The sequence below is a fragment of the Panulirus ornatus genome, chromosome 49, assembly GCF_036320965.1.
Source record: "Panulirus ornatus isolate Po-2019 chromosome 49, ASM3632096v1, whole genome shotgun sequence".
Classification (NCBI taxonomy): Eukaryota; Metazoa; Arthropoda; class Malacostraca; order Decapoda; family Palinuridae; genus Panulirus; species Panulirus ornatus.
In genome coordinates this window covers 4,994,093-5,013,151 of record NC_092272.1, presented here as the reverse complement: position 1 = coordinate 5,013,151, position 19,059 = coordinate 4,994,093, and the positions used below count along the sequence as shown (strand labels likewise).

The following is a 19,059-nucleotide window of genomic DNA, read 5'->3' as shown; positions in this document are numbered from 1 at the left end:
TTGATTGACTTATGTGAAGCCAGGCTGGAAGTGGAAATAAATGCATGACAGTGAAACCTTCCACTGGATCCCTTCGCACATGGGGATCCCAATAAATGAACTCTGATGACGTGGAAACTGGATTAGCGAAGGATGAAGACCATTACTTTACTTCTCTCTCTCTCTCTCATGCTTTTACAGATACACGGGTGACATGATCACACCCATCAAGTTACTAGACCAAGTTTGATGATGACACTGTACAGCCTTAAGAAAGACTCAAGGATATAGGAACGAGAGACCGTAGCAAGAGAAGAAACCACAAGTGTTTTGAAAAATAGAATAATAAAATATCTACATCAAAGGAGATGAGTGGAATAAGCTAAGTTATAAAGCTGTAAATGCTGATAGTGTACAAAAGTTGTCTGATGCTAAAAGAGTTTACGTTAATTAGGAAAGAAATGGGAACCCGTGAGCGTAGAACTCTCTACCCGTATCGTAAAAAATCGTCATTACATCTGAGATACCCTACTATTCTTGCGGGAGGAACAGTGTATGATATGACACTTCCCAATTACTATAAGGGGGATGAAGGTTGACATACCCCTCCTACAGCCAAGAGATGTAGAGGCCTCCGTCTGCCGACAACCTTCCTTCAGACTTGACAATGTATAATACGTCATTTATACCAATCCCAGGTTTTATGAAGCTTTAGGAGGCATTTTCAACGAGGTCGTGCACTTTCTTTTACGTGTTCCTAGATAAGATCGGTTCTTCTGTACTCGTGTACATTACTCGAATTATAACCCCTAAATCTTAATCTTGACTGATAAAAAAAAAAAATCTTAATCATCTAGAAAGATAATTGGTTTTTAATTTGCGCTTACTATCAAACAAATCATTGGCTACGTGTTTCAAATTGTTCATACATGTGGAAGCAAAGAGTATGCTCATAGAAAACATCATTTTGACATTAGGTTCATACGAATTCTAAAGAAACGACACAATATTCCAACAGGTGATTGTTGCGTTGACAGCGACCTGATGATACAGTCAAAAACATAACTTTCTCTTAATCATTGCGTATAACCCAAAAAATTAAAAATAAATTAATTTATCACTATCTTGCTATTGACATACTATTCTACAAAGATAATAATTCATATAAGTTATTCTAAATATTTAAATGAATGAAATTTAAATATACACTAATCCTGCATTTGACTACGAAGTGAGAACTGTCAACAAACAGACAACTCACAGAGACGCCCCTTTACTTCAATTGCTCAACATGGAAAAAAGTCCTGTAGTAACACCAAATGTGGACTATTCTCAGGTTTGTAACGGTATTAAACACTTTTTTTTTCATTGTCCCAATTGTCAGTATATTGTATGTTGTGCGTAGTAGTATGTGGAAGGAAAGCTCATCTTTTACGATACAGTCCAGGGCACTGTCGAATAGTTTGTAAGGCTACTCCATATGTCGTATGTGAAGGTTATACAAGTCTATATGGACTTATAAGTCCAATGTTAAGTTCCATAGGATGTAAAGTATCCATGGTTCATTTACACTTTATATACTGATGTGGGTTACCGAGAAAACATCGGCAGACTTTTGGCAAAAAAAAAAAAAGGAATATACTTGCTGATTTACAGAATGAATAGCGGTGAATAATTGAATATGTATAGAAGGTATCTTCGTGAATATTAGCTAACCCAAAGGACGTCATTTGCATGGGTTCTCACTTTGAAATTTCTAACGTGATATCACAACACTGCTTTTTGCTTATAATTGAGTGAGGAAAAACAGTTGTCGTAGATATTGGCCCTTCTATCTAGGTCCTCTTATTTCTGTAAAAGCCTAATTGAGTTCTGCATCTTAATTAGCTCAGGATATTAATTAAGTTTGTAGGTAATTCATCTGAAAGACGATGCGCCTTTCAGGGTTTAGGTTTTACGTTTGATTTAAGTGAGGTTCCTTTTATTTGCACTCATGTAACATCATCTGGTATTAGATAATTCAGTGTAGTGCAGAGGATTAGGGAGAATAAAACAGTGCAGAAAGTTAGCAAAAATAATGATAAATAGGTCTTGCAAACTATAATAGTACCTAACAAATATCAAAACAAGATGTATCTTTAAATTTGAAGTGGTACACAGGAATGTGGTCTAATAAAAGCTGTATCCTTTTGTTTTGAAGAACATGTACCAATGACAGCATTAATAATGAGTGTAAAGGGGAAAGAAAAGTGACTGACGTGATAACTTATGTCTTTAAGAGGAGTCGACACCTGTATAAATAGAATCGGGTTCCTTTCAAATACAGTGTAACGAGTTTATTTATTTTGATATTACTCAGATATAGATGCACTAACTAAATATCTTCTAAAGTCTTAGGATTTGGATTTGGAATCTGTTTTTTGAGGGAAAAATGGAGAGTAATTGCTTGTCAATAATGAATATTAATTTTTCTTTTCCTGTTTTAGTTGAAAGATTTTGGTGAAAGTGATACCAATAAACTCCTTACAGTCTAGAGAACTGGTACAGAATGCTTTTATCCCACAATTTCCCTGTGACTGAAAGTCCTGCCCTCTTTGTGGTAATTTAAAATTGGGAGTAGGAGGTGCTACAGGCAAAAACTCACATTCTCTATCAACTCATCAGCATATATGGAATCCATTGCTTTCACTTTCTTCAACATCTACCAGCTAGAACATGCATTTTCTTTCTGGTAAAGCACCAAATTATTTTGCAATGGTAATATAGTATTTAGAAAATAGAAAAAGATTGCAGATCAACTAAGAACACTACATTTTATCATGCACTGTCAGTGCCGTAACCAGATAATATACATGAATTTCTGAAGAAAAAAAAGATATTGTTTAGGGAATGGAAAAAATGACTTGTCATGAAGTGAAAGAATTTCGTATACTGATAAGAGAGCAACAAAGAAGCAAGTGATATAGGCCTCTTCCAACCCTTGGAGAAAGCCTTCTGATGGGAGCCCATTTGATCACTATTCTAGCATTTACAACATATCTTGTACAGGTGCTGATGCCCCAGCTCATTTATATCATTTTGGTGAAAGAACAAATCTCACAGTGTGTGGGGTTTTGCAGTTACTCTCAAGTTAACTCATTTTTCTTACAGATACTCTGGTAAAAGTCTATTTCAGATCCGCTGTGCTCTTTGCTTTGAATATCTAGTGATTATGTTCTGCGATGTGACTATTGTCAAAACTGGAGTAGACAATGTCCAAACCTCTGAACTCTTGTGATGGGCAAAAAATCTAATGTACTTTTCATGTCAACTTTTTTTTCTTAGCATGTGAAATATTAGACCAGTTATACTTTACACTTCTCATAAAAAAGGAATTGAGTCTATATGTCATTCTCAGGTTGAAGCAATAGATCAGAAACGAACACTTGCCTTCATCAATCACTGGGCCCAACACACAGTGGCTTTCCTTAACCAGTTCTCGGCAGTTTGTGAGGAACGACTTATGTCCCTTGACATAAAACTGCGTCGAGCTGATCATACACTGGCTATTCTTGAAGCTAAGGTAAGTCTGCTTTTCATTTGTTTCATATAATTTTAATTTATATGTTATTACTTGAGCAGTTTTCAGCAGCTTTTCAGATAACCATTTCCTTTTGAAGTTAAGTGGTGCAAGTTTTCTCCCGAATTATCGGGAGCATGACTTAGATATAAGTTGCTTTGTCTTTACTTTTGTTATGAATAGTGGCAACAGTGTCATCAGATATGTCTATTCTTGCACACCTCAGTATCATAGTGCTTTACTTAACAAAGCAGATGCAGCATAGCATTCTGTAGGGAACTTTTGATGTACTTGAAATGGTTTACCATTAAACAATCAAGTCATAATATTTTTATTTAGTTCCAGATATTGTGTACTACTATTACTGTATTTCTTTTGATGTACAGTAGATTATACAGCTTTGGTTCTTAACTTTTTTTCACAGAGCACACCCAAAATTTATGTATCATATTTTGCAGCATCCCCATCCCATGTTTATCACATTTTAGTACTGTCCTACATTATATCCCTTAAACTTTTTCCATAATTTGTGTTATTGTAGACATTTTTCGCTTTGTACAGTAGGAGTAAACCATTATTCAGCCAATTAGAAAACAAAAACAAAAGACTTCTTTTATAATATCAAAAATGAAAATATCACTATCGTAATACTTTGGAAACATTTGTGGCACCCCAAAGAGATGTCTATGGCACATTCATGTGGAAATCACCAGGTATATAGATCACATTCAAAGTGGCAATATAGCTCAAGGCAAAACTTAGAATTCCTTCCATACCAGTAAACTTTACAATTTTTTGTAGTTAAAAGTGTGGAAGTAAGTCTTAGTTTACACACTGATCACACTAATGCAGTTCCCAGCTTGAAATCATTTGATCTCATCCTCAAAATTTAGGTTTTGAAGCTGACAGTGAGATGTGGATACTAAATGTAATCATTATGGTTTGCATTACTATATATTATGGTATATCAAATGTAATTATTATGGTTTGGATTACTGTAAATTATGGTTTACTGCTTATATTTACCATAGATGCATATATTGCCACTTGATCATAAAGTTCTAGGCATGACACTTCACAAGTGTAGAACTTATACCCCATCCTCAACTAACAGGTGAATACATTAAGGTAAGTCACCACATCAATACACATATTATTAATTTTCTCTCAAACTTGTTCACCATTTCTCACATAAGCATGGTAGTGCCTGAAACAAAGAAATGGCCTTATTCTCTCACATCCTTTCTTTAGCCCCCTATCCATAACTAGGCCTCACTGATCCTTCTGTGGTTCTGTCCAGTGACAGCATGTCAACCATAATATACCACATTGCTCCAGTTCACTCTGTCCAGTGCACGCCATACACCCTCCTGTATGTTCAGGCTCCGAGCTCTCAAAACCTTTTCCATTTCATCTTTCCATATCCAGTTCTGTCTTCCTCTTCACCCGTAACATACATCTCCTTTGTCAATCTCTCCCCGTTTCATTCTATCCATGCGTCCAAACGATCTTAGCACACTCTATGCAACTCTTTCAACCATACTCTTCTTATTACTACAACTCTTTCTTACACGATCAACCCTCCTCACACATTTCATTTCCAACACATTCAGCCTCTTCCATGCATTTTCATCTATACCCCATGCCTTGCATCTATACAGTACCACCAAGGCTTTTATACTTTCAAGCATACATATCTTCACCCTTCCATTTAGTGGCCCCTCTACATGTAACTGTTTTCAAGAACCTGGCTGGAGTGAGGTAGGTATTATGACTGAATAAGAGTTTTTGTTCTTTTAACTAATTAGGGCATTATTAATTACTAGTGGCATTAAGAAACAATATGATTGTTAATGGAATGGGTGCAATGGAAAAGTGTAATAATCTTGATTTCAAGAATTTGATATGCTTTTTGTAAAGGAATGGCTGCATTGGAAAATATTTATAATTAGCAGGAACGAGTGAATGCTTTATAAGGTAACGATGGTAATGGGTTAGTGGAATTAAGTATAAGGGCAGTGGTTAAGTTTCTTGGTATTGGAGGAATATGTGACAAAGTCTGCGATAGGGAATGTGTGGTATAAACCCATGGTTTATCAGAGGACGTTTTATACCAAAGAGAATTAAAGACATTAAGAAATAGATCAATTTTCTTTGCAACACATCAGAAATTACCATCTCTGGTGTTCTTTAGTTTTGATTGTTTTGTTGATAAATTACATTAATTCTTTCAAATTGATTAATAAGCTGGCTAGATTTCATAGTTATTCCACACACTTTTGGCATATTACTTTTTTGTTTTATCATGTTAAGCATGAACCCTTTTATTACTGGAGGGAATTTATACATGTGTTGCACACAGTTCATCATATTTAGAATGATTAGATTATCAGAAATAAAGGTCATCAGAGAAAATAAGTAATCTAAGAGAAACTTCGATCATTGAAGATTAAAATGACGCTGACTAGAAATGATAAAGAAGTCTTTGAAGATTCGGGCATCGATCACCGTACCTCTCACATGTGAAGCGAGCGCTCTGCCACTTGAACTAGACACCCCTACCGAAATAGTAGAGCCTTTTAGGTTTTCTGTCTTGAATTCAGTACTGACGTACGCGCCCGATTTGAAAATTTGTGGGGATAACTCGGCCAGTTGGTGGTTTCCATAAACTATACTCAGGAAAGTTTGGCAAATAGAACTTCCGATAAATGTAAGGGACGTTACTTCTGTGGTTACTAGAGTTTGGTTAGGTGGGGCTCCAGGGCACTGTCTAGGTTCGAGATTTGAAGGTTATCCTTATAGTGAACTAATTTACTTCGTATATTCAGATGTCTATTGTTTAAAGCATATCAATAGTAGCTTGCCTTGTTCTACAACTCTGGCCATGTGTCTCGTATGAGAACACAATGGAATAAGTCTTGTAAGAGTTTATTTTTCAGGGGTAGGACTGTCTTTGGCTTATGTGGGGCAAACTATATTTCTTGTAAATATTTACTTTTGTATATGACGAGTCATTGTGATTTGGGGTTTGTGTAATGACAGTAAACCTCTAACCCTTTATCTGATTAACTTGGGATAAGACTCGTCCAATTGTGTTCGGGCTATAACATTATGATATGCTACTCAAAATGATTATAAATTTACTCTAGTTTTAAAGTAGATAAAAGCTAATTTTCTCCAAACCCCCAAAATCAATGTTCTAGAGATTCAAGAATGATTGATCTATTAATGGAAATGAAACTCGTTACCTTGATAGTGTGGCAAGACTATTGTCAGTTGTGATACGAGTATGAGTGGAGATGCGGGGTATCGATCCCTGTACCCCTCGCATGCTAAGCGAGCGCTCTACCATCTGAGATACATCCCCCTGGAATTTGGAACAGTTCCCTTTACGTTCTCTGTCATTATGGCTGCCAGCACGCGCGCGCATGGTTTGAATTTCATCCGGGAATGAGCAATTCAGCCCACGGGAGATTCCCGTCAGTTTCACTCAGGGATGATTAACTTGGGTTACTGGTGACTGGGTAAGACGCTAGTGATGTCATCATTTTAGTATTTAGTGTTGGGTTAGGTGGGGGTCCACAATGCAACACATAAAGCTTTTAGTTACGCTATACGAAAGAAGTATATATATGCTGTTATACGAAATATAACGTTCTTTTAGACGTACCTGTAGTCATATATATATATATATATATATATATATATATATATATATATATATATATATATATATATATATTGCCCAGTTTTTTCAGCCTTTTCCATCTATAATGAGTATCTGTAAGGATCCTGGTACAGTATAAACCTCTCGTTCTGGGTTTCGTTTTTGTGGGATAGACATTATTGACGTGGCGAACGAGTCAAATATGATTAATCACAGGAAGAAGAAAAAAACGCCCATCGGGGGGCTCGAACCCACACAAACCCGTAATGAAGAGTAGCAGGGGTATATAACTGACATATTTGGTCTTTATATTACCACATTAGTTGGGCTTGCTGAGTGAGCTGGCTTGGGTCTGCTAGCTATAGTTAAGTGTAATCATCACATTAATCGTGTGACATAATGATCAAATGGCTTCGTTCCTTCTAGTGATTAACGGCTTACGTGCCTGTACGTATTACATATAGGTCATTATAACACTGAGTGACGAAGCTGGGCTTGTTACAATAGGCGTGCGTTACACTAAGCGATCCGGTTGGGGCTTGTAACAGGTGTTATAGGCTTGTCATGTATGACAGGATTATGCTGACTGACCCAGATGACCTTACTATGTCTTAGTATTACACTGATACCCGGTACTACACTGACCCTAGTAAGCTTACACCATGTTGTTGCACTGAGTGACCCAGCTGGGCATGTTGCACAGGTCAGTGTTACAATGAGTGACCTAACAAGACTCGTTATACGTTACACTGAGTGATCCTCTTCGCATGTAACAGACTTTCCGTACTTCTGCTGTGCGACATATACTGATAATAAATGGTTTAAATTATACAAATTGAAGTCAACATACTCTTGTTGGCTTCAGTATTCCCGCGTACAGTTGAGTCCAGGCGCGGGCGCGCGCGCGTACCAGCTTGGTGAGGGAAAATGTAACTGCTGGTGTCTCCTCACACGGGGATGTAGCTCAAATGGTAGAGCGCTCGCTTAGCATGTGAGAGGTACGGGGATCGATGCCCCGCATCTCCAGACTCTTTTGTTTTCTCTTCGTTAACAAAAGATAACAATACTAGTTTAATTAACCTTTTCGTTAACAAAAGATAACCATACTAGTTTAATGAACCTTTTCGTTAATAAAAGATAACCAGACTAGTTTAATTAACCTTTTCGTTAATAAAAGATAACCAGACTAGGTTAATCAACCTTTTTGTTAATAAAAGATAACCGGACTAGTTTAATTAACCTTATCGTTAATAGAAGGTAACCATACTGGTTTATTTATTTGCAGAGCGTGCAGGAATTACATTATCTTCAGGTTATTTATCGAATTACTTTGATTATATCGTTCATTTAAGAAGTCCTCTTGTGGGTACGCAAGACAAGGAGGGAGGACTGTAGCCTTTAAAATGTAATTTAAATAATTCATTTGCATTTTTTTTTCGTAATGCTGAGAATTTAAAAAAAAAATCATGAATAATACAAGCTAGAAAAAAATAAAACTGGCATTGAGAGATAGTTTTTTCCATTTAAGTGTTCATCAAGTTCAAATAGAAACCTGGGTCTCAGGTTTCTATTATTCCTTAAGTCTGTGAAGTTATCTCAAGCCCGGCTAGCTCAGTCGGTAGAGCACGAGACTCTTAATCTCGGGGTCGTGGGTTCGAGCCCCACGTTGGGCGACGGGTTTTTATAAAAAGATCTTCCCACTGGCCTTCAAGTTATATACAATACGTATCATACTCGACACCGTTAAATACGAATATTTACGAATCCAATTTAAACGGGATTCCAACCTCTAACTTTGAGTTTAATGAGTCCTGCTCTACAGAATCCAACTTTAAACGGGATTCCAACCTCTAACTTTGAGTTTAATGTGTCATGCTCTACAAACTGAGCCAGCTGGGCTGTAAGCCCCTATGGTGTTTATGTTATAACGGGGAAAAAAATATAATAGCTATCAATAGAATATCTTTACTGGTATACTCTCACTAGACAGTATGTGTGGGGCACCTACCCAGCGGAATTAACTAAACCCATAAACAGGGAGGTATAACCATTGACCACGACGGTACGATCCTTAAGCACGACGGTACGGTACCTGAGCACGACGGTACGATCCTTAAGCACGACGGTACGGTACCTGGGCACGACGGTACGATCCTTAAGCAGGACGATACGGTGCCTGAGCACGACAGTACGATCCTTAAGCACAACGGTACGGTACCTAAGCACGACGGTACGGTACCGGGGTGCGACGGTACGGTACCTGAGCACGACGGTACGATCCTTAAGCACAACGGTACGGTACCTGAGCACGACGGTACGATCCTTAAGCACAACGGTACGGTACCTGAGCACGACGGTACGATCCTTAAGCAGGACGATACGGTGCCTGAGCACGACGGTACGATCCTTAAGCACAACGGTACGGTACCTAAGCACGACGGTACGGTACCTGAGCACGACGGTACGATCCTTAAGCAAGACGGTACGGTACCGGGGCGCGACGGTACGATCCTTAAGCAAGACGGTACGGTACCTGAGCACGACGGTACGATCCTTAAGCAAGACGGTACGGTACCGGGGCGCGACGGTACGATCCTTAAGCAAGACGGTACGGTACCTGAGCACGACGGTACGATCCTTAAGCAAGACGGTACGGTGCCTGAGCACGACGGTACGATCCTTAAGCACAACGGTACGGTACCTGAGCACGACGGTACGATCCTTAAGCAGGACTGTACGGTACCTGAGCACGACGGTACGATCCTTAAGTACGACGGTACGGTACCTGAGCATGACGGTACGATCCCTAAGCACGACGGTACGGTGCCTGAGCACGTAGGTACGATCCTTAAGCAAGACGGTACGGTACCGGGGCGCAACGGTACGAGATTCAGTGGTGTAGTGGCTACGGTGTCTATCCATGAATCATGCGGATTTGGGATCGATTCGCGGTCCTAAGGGTCGTCTCACAGACAACCTAGCTGTTCATCCACCCCTCGGGGCTGGTCGATAGATTGGTACCTTGTGTATACTGGGTAATATGTCTTAAAGGACCGTTCACTAGATCTGATAAAAACCAGTGCCTTCATATATATATATTATATATATATATATATATATATATATATATATATATATATATATATATATATATATATATATATATATATATATATACTTTGTCGCTGTCTCCCGCGTCAGCGAGGTAGCGCAAGGTAAGAGACGAAAGAACGGCCCCACCCACCCACATACACATGTATATACATGCACGTCCACTCACGCACATATACATGCCTATACATTTCAACGTATACATATATGTACATGCACAGACATATACACATGTACGTAATTCATACTTGCTGCCCCCATTCATTCCCGTCGCCACCCCGCCACACATGAAATGACATCCCCCTCCCCCAGCATCGCGCGCTAAAGACAACAAAGGCCACATTCGCTCACTCAGTCTCTAGCTGTCACGTGTAATGCACCGAAACCGCATCTCCCCTTCCACATCCAGGCCCCTCAGAACTTTCCATGGTTTACCCAAGACACTTCACATGCCCTGGTTCAATCCACTGACAGCACGTCGACCCCGGTATACCACATCGTTCCAATTCACTCTATTCCTTGCACGCCTTTCACCCTCCTGGATGTTCAAGACCCGATCGCTCAAAATCTGTTTCACTCCACCCCCCCCCCCCCCCCCAATTTGGTCTCCCACATCTCATTCCCTCCACCTCTGACACATATATCCTCTGTCAATCTTTCCTCTCATTCTCGCCATGTGACCAGACCATTTCAATACACCCTCTTCTGCTCTCTCAACCTCTCTTTTTATTACCACACATCTCTCTTACCTTTCAATACTTACTCGATCAAATCACCTCACACCGCATATTGTCCTCAAACAATTCATTTCCAACGCATCCATCCTCCTCCGCACAGCCCTATCTATAGCCCACGCCTCGCAACCATATAACATTGCTGGAACCAATATTCCTTCAAACATACCCATTTTTGCTTTCCGAGATAAAGTTCTCGCCTTCCACACATTTTTCAACGCCCCCAGAACTTTCGCCCCCCCCCCCTCCCCACCCTCCCAATTAATTTGTCCCTCAACCCTACTGTACCTAATAACCTTGCTCTTATCCACATTTACTATCAGCTTTCTTCTTTCACACACTTTAACAAACTCAGTCACCAGCTTCTGCAGTTTCTCACCCGAATCGGCCACCAGCGCTAAACAACGACTGACTCACTTCCCAAGCCCTCTCATCCACAACAGACTACATACCTGCCCCTCTCCAAACCTCCTGCATTCACCTCCTTAACAACCCCAACCACAAACAAATTAAACAATCATGGAGACATCACACACCCCTGCCGCAAACCGACATTCACTGAGAAGCAATCACTTTCCTCTCTTCCTACACGTACACATGCCTTACATCCTCGATAATAACTTTTCACTGCTTCTAGCAACTTGCCTCCCACACCATATATTCTTAATACCTTCCACAGAGCATCTCTATCAACTCTTATCATATTTCTCCTCCAGATCCATAAATGCTACGTACAAATCCATTTGTTTTTCTAAGTATTTCTCACATACATTCTTCCAAGCAAACACGTGATCCACCCATCCTCTACCACTTCTGAAACCACACTGCTCTTACCCAGGCTGATGCTCTGTACATGCCTTCACCCTCTCAGTCAATACCCTCCCATATAATTTCCCAGGAATACTCAACAAACTTATACCACTGTAATTTGAGCACTCACCTTTATCCCCTTTGCCTTTGCACAATGGCACTAAGCATGCATTCCGCCAATCCTCAGGCACTTCACCATGAGCTATACAGACACTGAATACCAACTACATTGTCCAGGATACATTATATTCTTTTGAAGAATCGTATTATCGTATGTTACAATAAGAAATTTTGTTTATCAGATTATAAATGAGTTAGTAGTAAATATTTTTACTATTATTACAAATTATGGAAGAACAAAAAAGTTGTAAGAGACAAAATAAAATAATACGAAGTATTTGTATTCAAGAACAGAAAAAGTGTTGGAAATGTTTACAAACTGTAGCGCTATCCCTTTAAATGGCCTTTTAATAAAGTGGGATCCGACGCTGTTGGGCAAATTCATGTTAATCTTTACACTTATCAGTTTAGAATACTTATGTTATAATATTGTGGCCAGTATATTTGCCTAGGATTTAAGTAAAGTAGAGGGAGATTATAAATTAAGAGTAAATCGTATTATTTATCTTCGGGAGAGCGCATGTTTATTTTTGTTAGATATAATTTTATAACTTTTTAACACTATTTGATATTTGACTAAATTTATACGAAAGAAATGTGTATGTATATCTAACGGCTGTCAGCTGTCAGGAGATGTTAGCCAGATGGTAAGGGAATCTGTCTAGCCCAACTCTCTGTTAACAGAAGCCATTATTTCAGTTATCTATTTTAATGGGCCGATTATACACCCTTTAAAGTTAGGGGTGGAGGCAGTACGTTACAGTAATCACTACAATTAACGGTATTGATAATACTTTACAGCTAAGTTCCGTCCCTGGGCTGGAAGGAGTAGTGGCACCAACCATTGAAAGTGCGCCTGTAGCAACAAACGTAACGGAAGCAGTGAACACGGAAACCATAGCCAGCCAGATACCAGTCAGTTCTACTATACCTCCGTCATCCACAACAGAGGCAGATGCCAGCAACACAGCTCCTGAAGAGGAGGGAAGAGATGTGGTCGATGAAACACCTGCACCTGAGCCAACAGCCACACCTATCAGTCAAGACCCTCGATTTGTACAGTACTTCAAGATGCTGAAGTTGGGTGTTCCAGAGCCAGCTGTTCGAATGAAGATGTCAAGTGAAGGTCTAGATCCCTCCTTACTAGAGTGAGTATAAATTTCTTACCACCCTATCACCCAGGGCCTGTAGTGAGAACGAGTTAACATCTTACTGCAGAAATCTGTGTTGGGTCTCATCCCGTTTACTCACCAATCTCTTGCAGTTGTGTGAACTAATAAGGTTTTACTTTAGAAATTATGTCATTAATGCCATTTCCAGTTTTGGTTTAGTTACTTAAAATCCTGATCTTCTTGTCTATAGGATCAAGCCCAAATATCACAAGTTATTAGTTGAGAGTCTTACCCCACTATCATGGTTCCCAGAAAGTCTGACTTGCACCTTGACAGAAGGCTGAGTGTACCTTTAACCCCAGACACATACATTAAGGAAGTACAGATAATGAATCGTTACACACTATTTATGGAATTAATTCCTGGTATGATCAAAGACTTAAGAATTATATACTTACCAAATATGCTGTAACTTCGTTTAATTCTGCAGCTCTTTAATTTAAAATCATGTGGTAAAGGAGCATTTTCCCTGAAAACAGGTATGTTAATCCAGTGATCAAGTCTGCATATACAATATCATAGTGCATATTGATACTGCCAAGCCCTGAAATTGAACCCAGCCCTCAAAGATTAGTTTCATCTTACATACATCTTTTTGCAGGTTACTTTTACTTGGAAGACTTCCTTATTTCCCAAAATAGTCTTGCACTGTTGCATTTCAGTTTCTTAGCTTGTCATTTTAACTGCAGAAACTCAAGCCCTTGAGGAAGATATACCGGCTAGTTTCTGCTGAAGGTTGTTGGACTTTTTGTTCAAAAATGGCCTTTGGCCACTTACATAGCATTAAATTCCTGAAAGAGATTTGCTGTAGCCGATGTTATAAGTGTTTTTATTGTCTAAACAATTTCAAAGAATTCATGCACTATCTGATAAACACAGTTGCCAATGTTGCTAAGTTTCTTGTCTTTGGACTGGGTGGTTGTATCAAGATTCTTCATACCTGGCATTTTCCCAACTGTTGATAAAACATTGTAGAGATGGCCATAGGAAAACAAACTCGTTGGCTGAAAAAGGCCAGTTTTCTCCGGTGTCTTGCTGTAATGAATATTCGTGGCTATTCTAAAAGACAGCTTGTTGGGAAGTGCTTTCTTCTCATTTTAAATGGATAGTGATTCCCCTGTGAAATTTGCAGTATTGATGGAATCAACAGAGGTGTTCTAGCAGAGGGTTCTGTTCCCATCTCAGCCAAAATTATATGGCTGTGGAGATTCCCAAGTAAAATGTGTCATAACAATGTCCTTTCTGGTCATCCATGATGCTTAGAAACACCAGAGACATCTGAATTTCAATTTCAGTGCATGAGGAAATATATAGGGGTTGAGCCTGTTGATGAATTCAGAGATAATTTTCATGGTCAGCAGTGTCTGATGATTTATGGATTCATTCATTGGGGAATTTTATAACATGAAGTCAATGACATTCTGTGCTGCCTTATTTGTAGGTGTTATGATAGCACAAATGGCCAACCAGGAGTATTTCAACTGATTTTGTTCCGAATATTCGGACACAATCTCACAGATCTGACATTTGAGTTTTTGAGTTGGATTTTGCATTGAACCATATTTAGTTCCACAGGTATATTCCCAATGGCCCACATCAAAGACATTGTGCAAAGTGAAAACTATCATTGTTGCTTGCAGAGGCTGCTCTGACAGTTCTGTGCAGTCCCACATGTATGACTTTTTTTTCCAGTGTTGTTCCAACAGTTTGTGGGCAGGAGCCAGGGTGTATTGCTGAAAGTATACATTTCCAGTCTCCAGTAAAGATCAGTGAAGTCCTATTAAAGAGCTTTCCACTTGTTCACACATTCTGCAGGCTAAGATAAACATATTCATATTGTATATATTTTTGTGATCCATGTTGACTTCATGAATCACCAGCATATCAGCCTGTTGCATCAATTTTCCAATTAGCACATCTCTTTGTGACACCATGATGACTCTTACTTGACCTTAGAGGGGCCTTACACCTGAAATGAAAGATATGGTCATTATTCAGAAGGGTTGCTGCTATTCGTAACATGGCAGTGGCAAGAACGATCTCCTTTTGGGTTTGAAAGAAGTCCTGTATCACTATAACAGTGTGAACTCTGGGACATTTGTTATTTACACAATTTTACTCCCACCAAAAGTTTTTATTTCACCACCCAAAACCTCACCAAAAATTTGGTAACATCTCCACAAGTAATTGCGGAGTTCAGAGTTTCTCATGCATACTTACAGTGAGTAACAGGAAGGTAATCTGCCAAACAAGCATAACTGAAGAAATCATTAGAAAAAGTGAATGCAGTGATGAAGAAAAACTGTGCCAGTCTGTATATCATCACATGTGGTGTTGAAGCAGAATGTATATGGGAGAGATGTCATGGGACAGTCGTAAAGGAGTACACGAGCACAGATAATCATAGTGAAAAACAAGGGTACAACCCGTATAACCGTCTTATGTATGTAAAAATTGCTATGCTAGTTGTCAAAGAATAATGTAGAGTTTGGAGTGTTTAAAAGCAGCAATTATACAAAGTATAGATATTATATGACAAAACAATGGTAGGTTTAGCATAGCACCCCATTCTAAATCAGTTGCAGAGTGGAAATAAACTTTTAAGCCTGCCGTCCCCCTTTCCATGCTGCAGTGGGTAATGGACTGGTGTTCTGACATGGTCTGTCAGAAGCTTGACAAGGCTCATGAGTGTCATATAATGTTTTTGATAAAGGGTCCCTCAAAAAAAGGTGTTAAACATTACTGTTAGCATTCCTTGCCATTGCTTAAATTTCTTTCTTAAATTATCTTAAAAGTTTGGAAATTTATTGTTCTTTTGGTACTTTGGTCATTTTTTTCTATTAATACACAACCGCAGTCTTCCACGTCAGCGAGGCAGCACAAGGAAACAGACAAGGAATGGCCCAACCCACCCACATACACATGTATATACATAAACGCCCACACACACACATATACATAGATAAACATTTCAACGTATACATACACAGGCATATACATATATACACATGTAAGTATCCATACTTGCTGCCTTCATCCATTCCCATTGCCACCCCACCACACACGAAATAGAATCCCCCCTTTTCCAGTGAGGCAGTGCAAGGAACACAAAAAAGGGCACATTTGTTCACACTCAGTCTCTAGCTGTCATGTGTAATGCACCAAAACCACAGCTCCCTTTCCACATCCAGGCCCCACAAAACTTTCCATGGTTTACCCCAGACGCTTCACATGCCCTGGTTCAATCCATTGACAGCACGTCGACCCTGGTATACCATATCGTTCCAGTTCTCTCTATTCCTTGCACGCCTTTCATCCTCCTGTATGTTCAGGCCTGATCGCTCAAAAGCTTTTTCACTTCCTCCTTCCACCTCCAATTTGGTCTCCCGCTTCTCCTTCTTCCCTTCACTCTGACACATATATATCCTCTTTGTCAATCTTTCCTCACTCATTCTCTCCGTGTGTCCAAACCATTTCAACACACCCTTCTGCACTCTCAACCACACCCTTTTTATTACCACATATCTCTCTTACCCTTTCATTACTTACTCAATGAAACCACCTCACACTGCATATTGTCCTCAAACATTTCATTTCCAACACATCCACCCTCCTTAATCATCTTAAAAGTTTGGAAATTTGTTGTTCATTTGGTACTTTGATAACTTAGCTTTAGTTTTATTAATCTTATGTAATTATAAACATTGTGGTATAAGCTTTGGGTGATATACTTTGACATCATATTAATTTCTCACAGCTGTCATTATTGAATGAAGATGATTTCACAGGTTCCAGGTGGATATCAAGTATATTCTTAAATACTGTGTGCAGCTATGTAGATATTTGTTGTAAGACTAGTTTAGAATACATCTCAGTGTGTTTGTCTATGGTACATTCAGCTTGCATTACCTAGGTCAAAGTGTTTTATAAATCCTAAAAACCCTGCATATTTTCAGAAAGGTGATATATTGTCTTATAGGTGCCTGGAATTATTTCTTAAGGACATTGTTAATCATTCTTATACAAAAATAAACTCCATTTTAGGTACTAGAACAAAATAATCTTCTGACATATGATTGAAAGTAAGAAATTGACTCAGCCTTTACAGTGTAGATAAATAATTCTAATGTATGATTTCATTACAGTGATCCCAATGCTCCAGCTCCACCCACGGAAAGCAAAAATACAACTGGTGCAGACGGTGATTCTGACTCTAGCTCTGTCTCATCCTGGAGTGACTAATTGTTTGTACTGTATTGCTGTGATGTTGGAATATCTTCAGTTTGACACCTCAACATTCTGTGAGAAAAAAATCAGTTGGTTTGTGTATCCTAACTACTATTGAATAAACAGAAGCTCAGATCAATTTTTGTGATTATAATATTTAATGATATATAGTCACCAAGAAACATGGGATCAACCAAAATTCAGATTAGAATATCTACTAGACAGATCGAACCAAGTGATAATTTGAACTTATTTATGACCTAAATGACAAACTTACAGAAGATTTATGTAGGTAGATAGAGTAACTGATTTTTTTGCAAGACTTAATAAATCTTGTAATGTTGAGATGTTTGTCTTAATTGAGAAGTTCTGCAAACTTAGTTTACAGAAGAGCTTCTAAAACCTACAATTATTTGTTGCCAACAACGTGGGATTGTGGATTGTTCATATTTACCTAATGCCTGGATATCATTTGTTACTTTCCAAGTATGAGGATGTATAATTCTAGTTACGTATTAATGGTGAATTCAATGACGACCTGTATACACAAGCTTTTTAATTATGTTTCCCTTCCTTATTATTCATTTACTTTATTGCTTTAAACAGACAAGGGCTCAGAATAGCATTATCAGTCACACCGGTAACCTGCCCATTGTCCAAGGAATTTAAATCTTCCTGCAAGCTTCTTACTTTGAGACAATTTGTTTGAACTGTATTTGAACATGCTGTATAAGAACTTTTAGTAATATGCTTTTGTATTTACAGGATATTTATTCAGTGCAGTATATTTCCTTTCACTGTAATAGTAACCTTATTAGTGTTGAATGATTTTTGACAAGGATTCATGACTATTACCAGTTACAGTGTCTCAACACGCAGTAAGTAATGGGTAATACTTAGTTAGCCATCAGTTAACATAGCGTTTTACCTTCCACACACTGCTGATAATAAGGGTTCACTGCGTACAGTCATATCTTGATTATCTAAGGCAGTAATGAATTGAAAAATCACTAACTGAATTAAATGCAAGCTAATGGTGGCATAATAAGAGGACCAGGCTGTAAAGGCCCAATAGCTTGGATAGCCCTGAAAATGAGATAAAGTTTTTTTTATTATACTTAGTCACTGTCTCCCGCGTTAGCGAGGTAGCGCAAGGAATCAGACAAAAGAATGGCCCAACCCACCCACATACACATGTATATATACATACACATGTATATATACATACCTTTACATATACATATACACATATACATATATACACATGTACATATTCATACTTGCTGCCTTCATCCATTCCCATTGCCATCCCATCACACATGAAATAGCACCCCCCGCACGTGCACGAGGTAGCGTTAGGAAAAAACAACAAAGGCCACATTCGTTCACACTCAGTCTCTAGCTGTCATGAGTAATGCACTGAAACCACAGCTCCCTTTCCACATGCAGGTCCCACAAAACTTTCCATGGTTTATCCTGGACGCTTCACATGCCCTGGTTCAATTCATTTACAGCACGACAACCCTGGTATACCACATCATTCCAATTCACTCTTTTCCTTGCACACCTTTCACCCTCCTGTATGTTCTACCTCTGACACACATATCTTCTTTGTCAGTCTTTCCTCACTAATTCTCTCCATGTGACCAAACCATTTCAATACACCCTCTTCTGCTATTG

General features: G+C 38.8%; 1 protein-coding gene and 1 non-coding gene across 2 annotated transcripts; both read left to right on the top strand.

Annotated features, from left to right (window-relative positions):
- Positions 1-1,207: 1,207 nt before the first annotated feature.
- CCDC53 (Coiled-coil domain containing 53) lies at positions 1,208-17,929 on the top strand. Its single transcript, XM_071690869.1, has 4 exons — positions 1,208-1,315; positions 3,377-3,541; positions 12,782-13,128; positions 17,298-17,929. The coding sequence occupies exons 1-4, from the start codon at positions 1,271-1,273 to the stop codon at positions 17,392-17,394; spliced, it is 654 nt and encodes a 217-aa protein (XP_071546970.1). The 5' UTR covers positions 1,208-1,270; the 3' UTR covers positions 17,395-17,929.
- Positions 8,806-8,878, top strand: TRNAK-CUU (transfer RNA lysine (anticodon CUU)). Its single transcript has one exon. It is a non-coding gene; the product is annotated as a tRNA-Lys (tRNA).
- Positions 17,930-19,059: the final 1,130 nt, after the last annotated feature.

Excerpts from the sequence above, each read along its gene's own strand:
- CCDC53 (XM_071690869.1), top strand. The coding sequence starts at position 1,271 with ATGGAAAAAAGTCCTGTAGTAACACCAAATGTGGACTATTCTCAG. Across the intron at positions 3,542-12,781 it reads TGGCTATTCTTGAAGCTAAG|CTAAGTTCCGTCCCTGGGCT; the intron begins GTAAGTCTGCTT and ends AATACTTTACAG. Across the intron at positions 13,129-17,297 it reads CTAGATCCCTCCTTACTAGA|TGATCCCAATGCTCCAGCTC; the intron begins GTGAGTATAAAT and ends ATTTCATTACAG.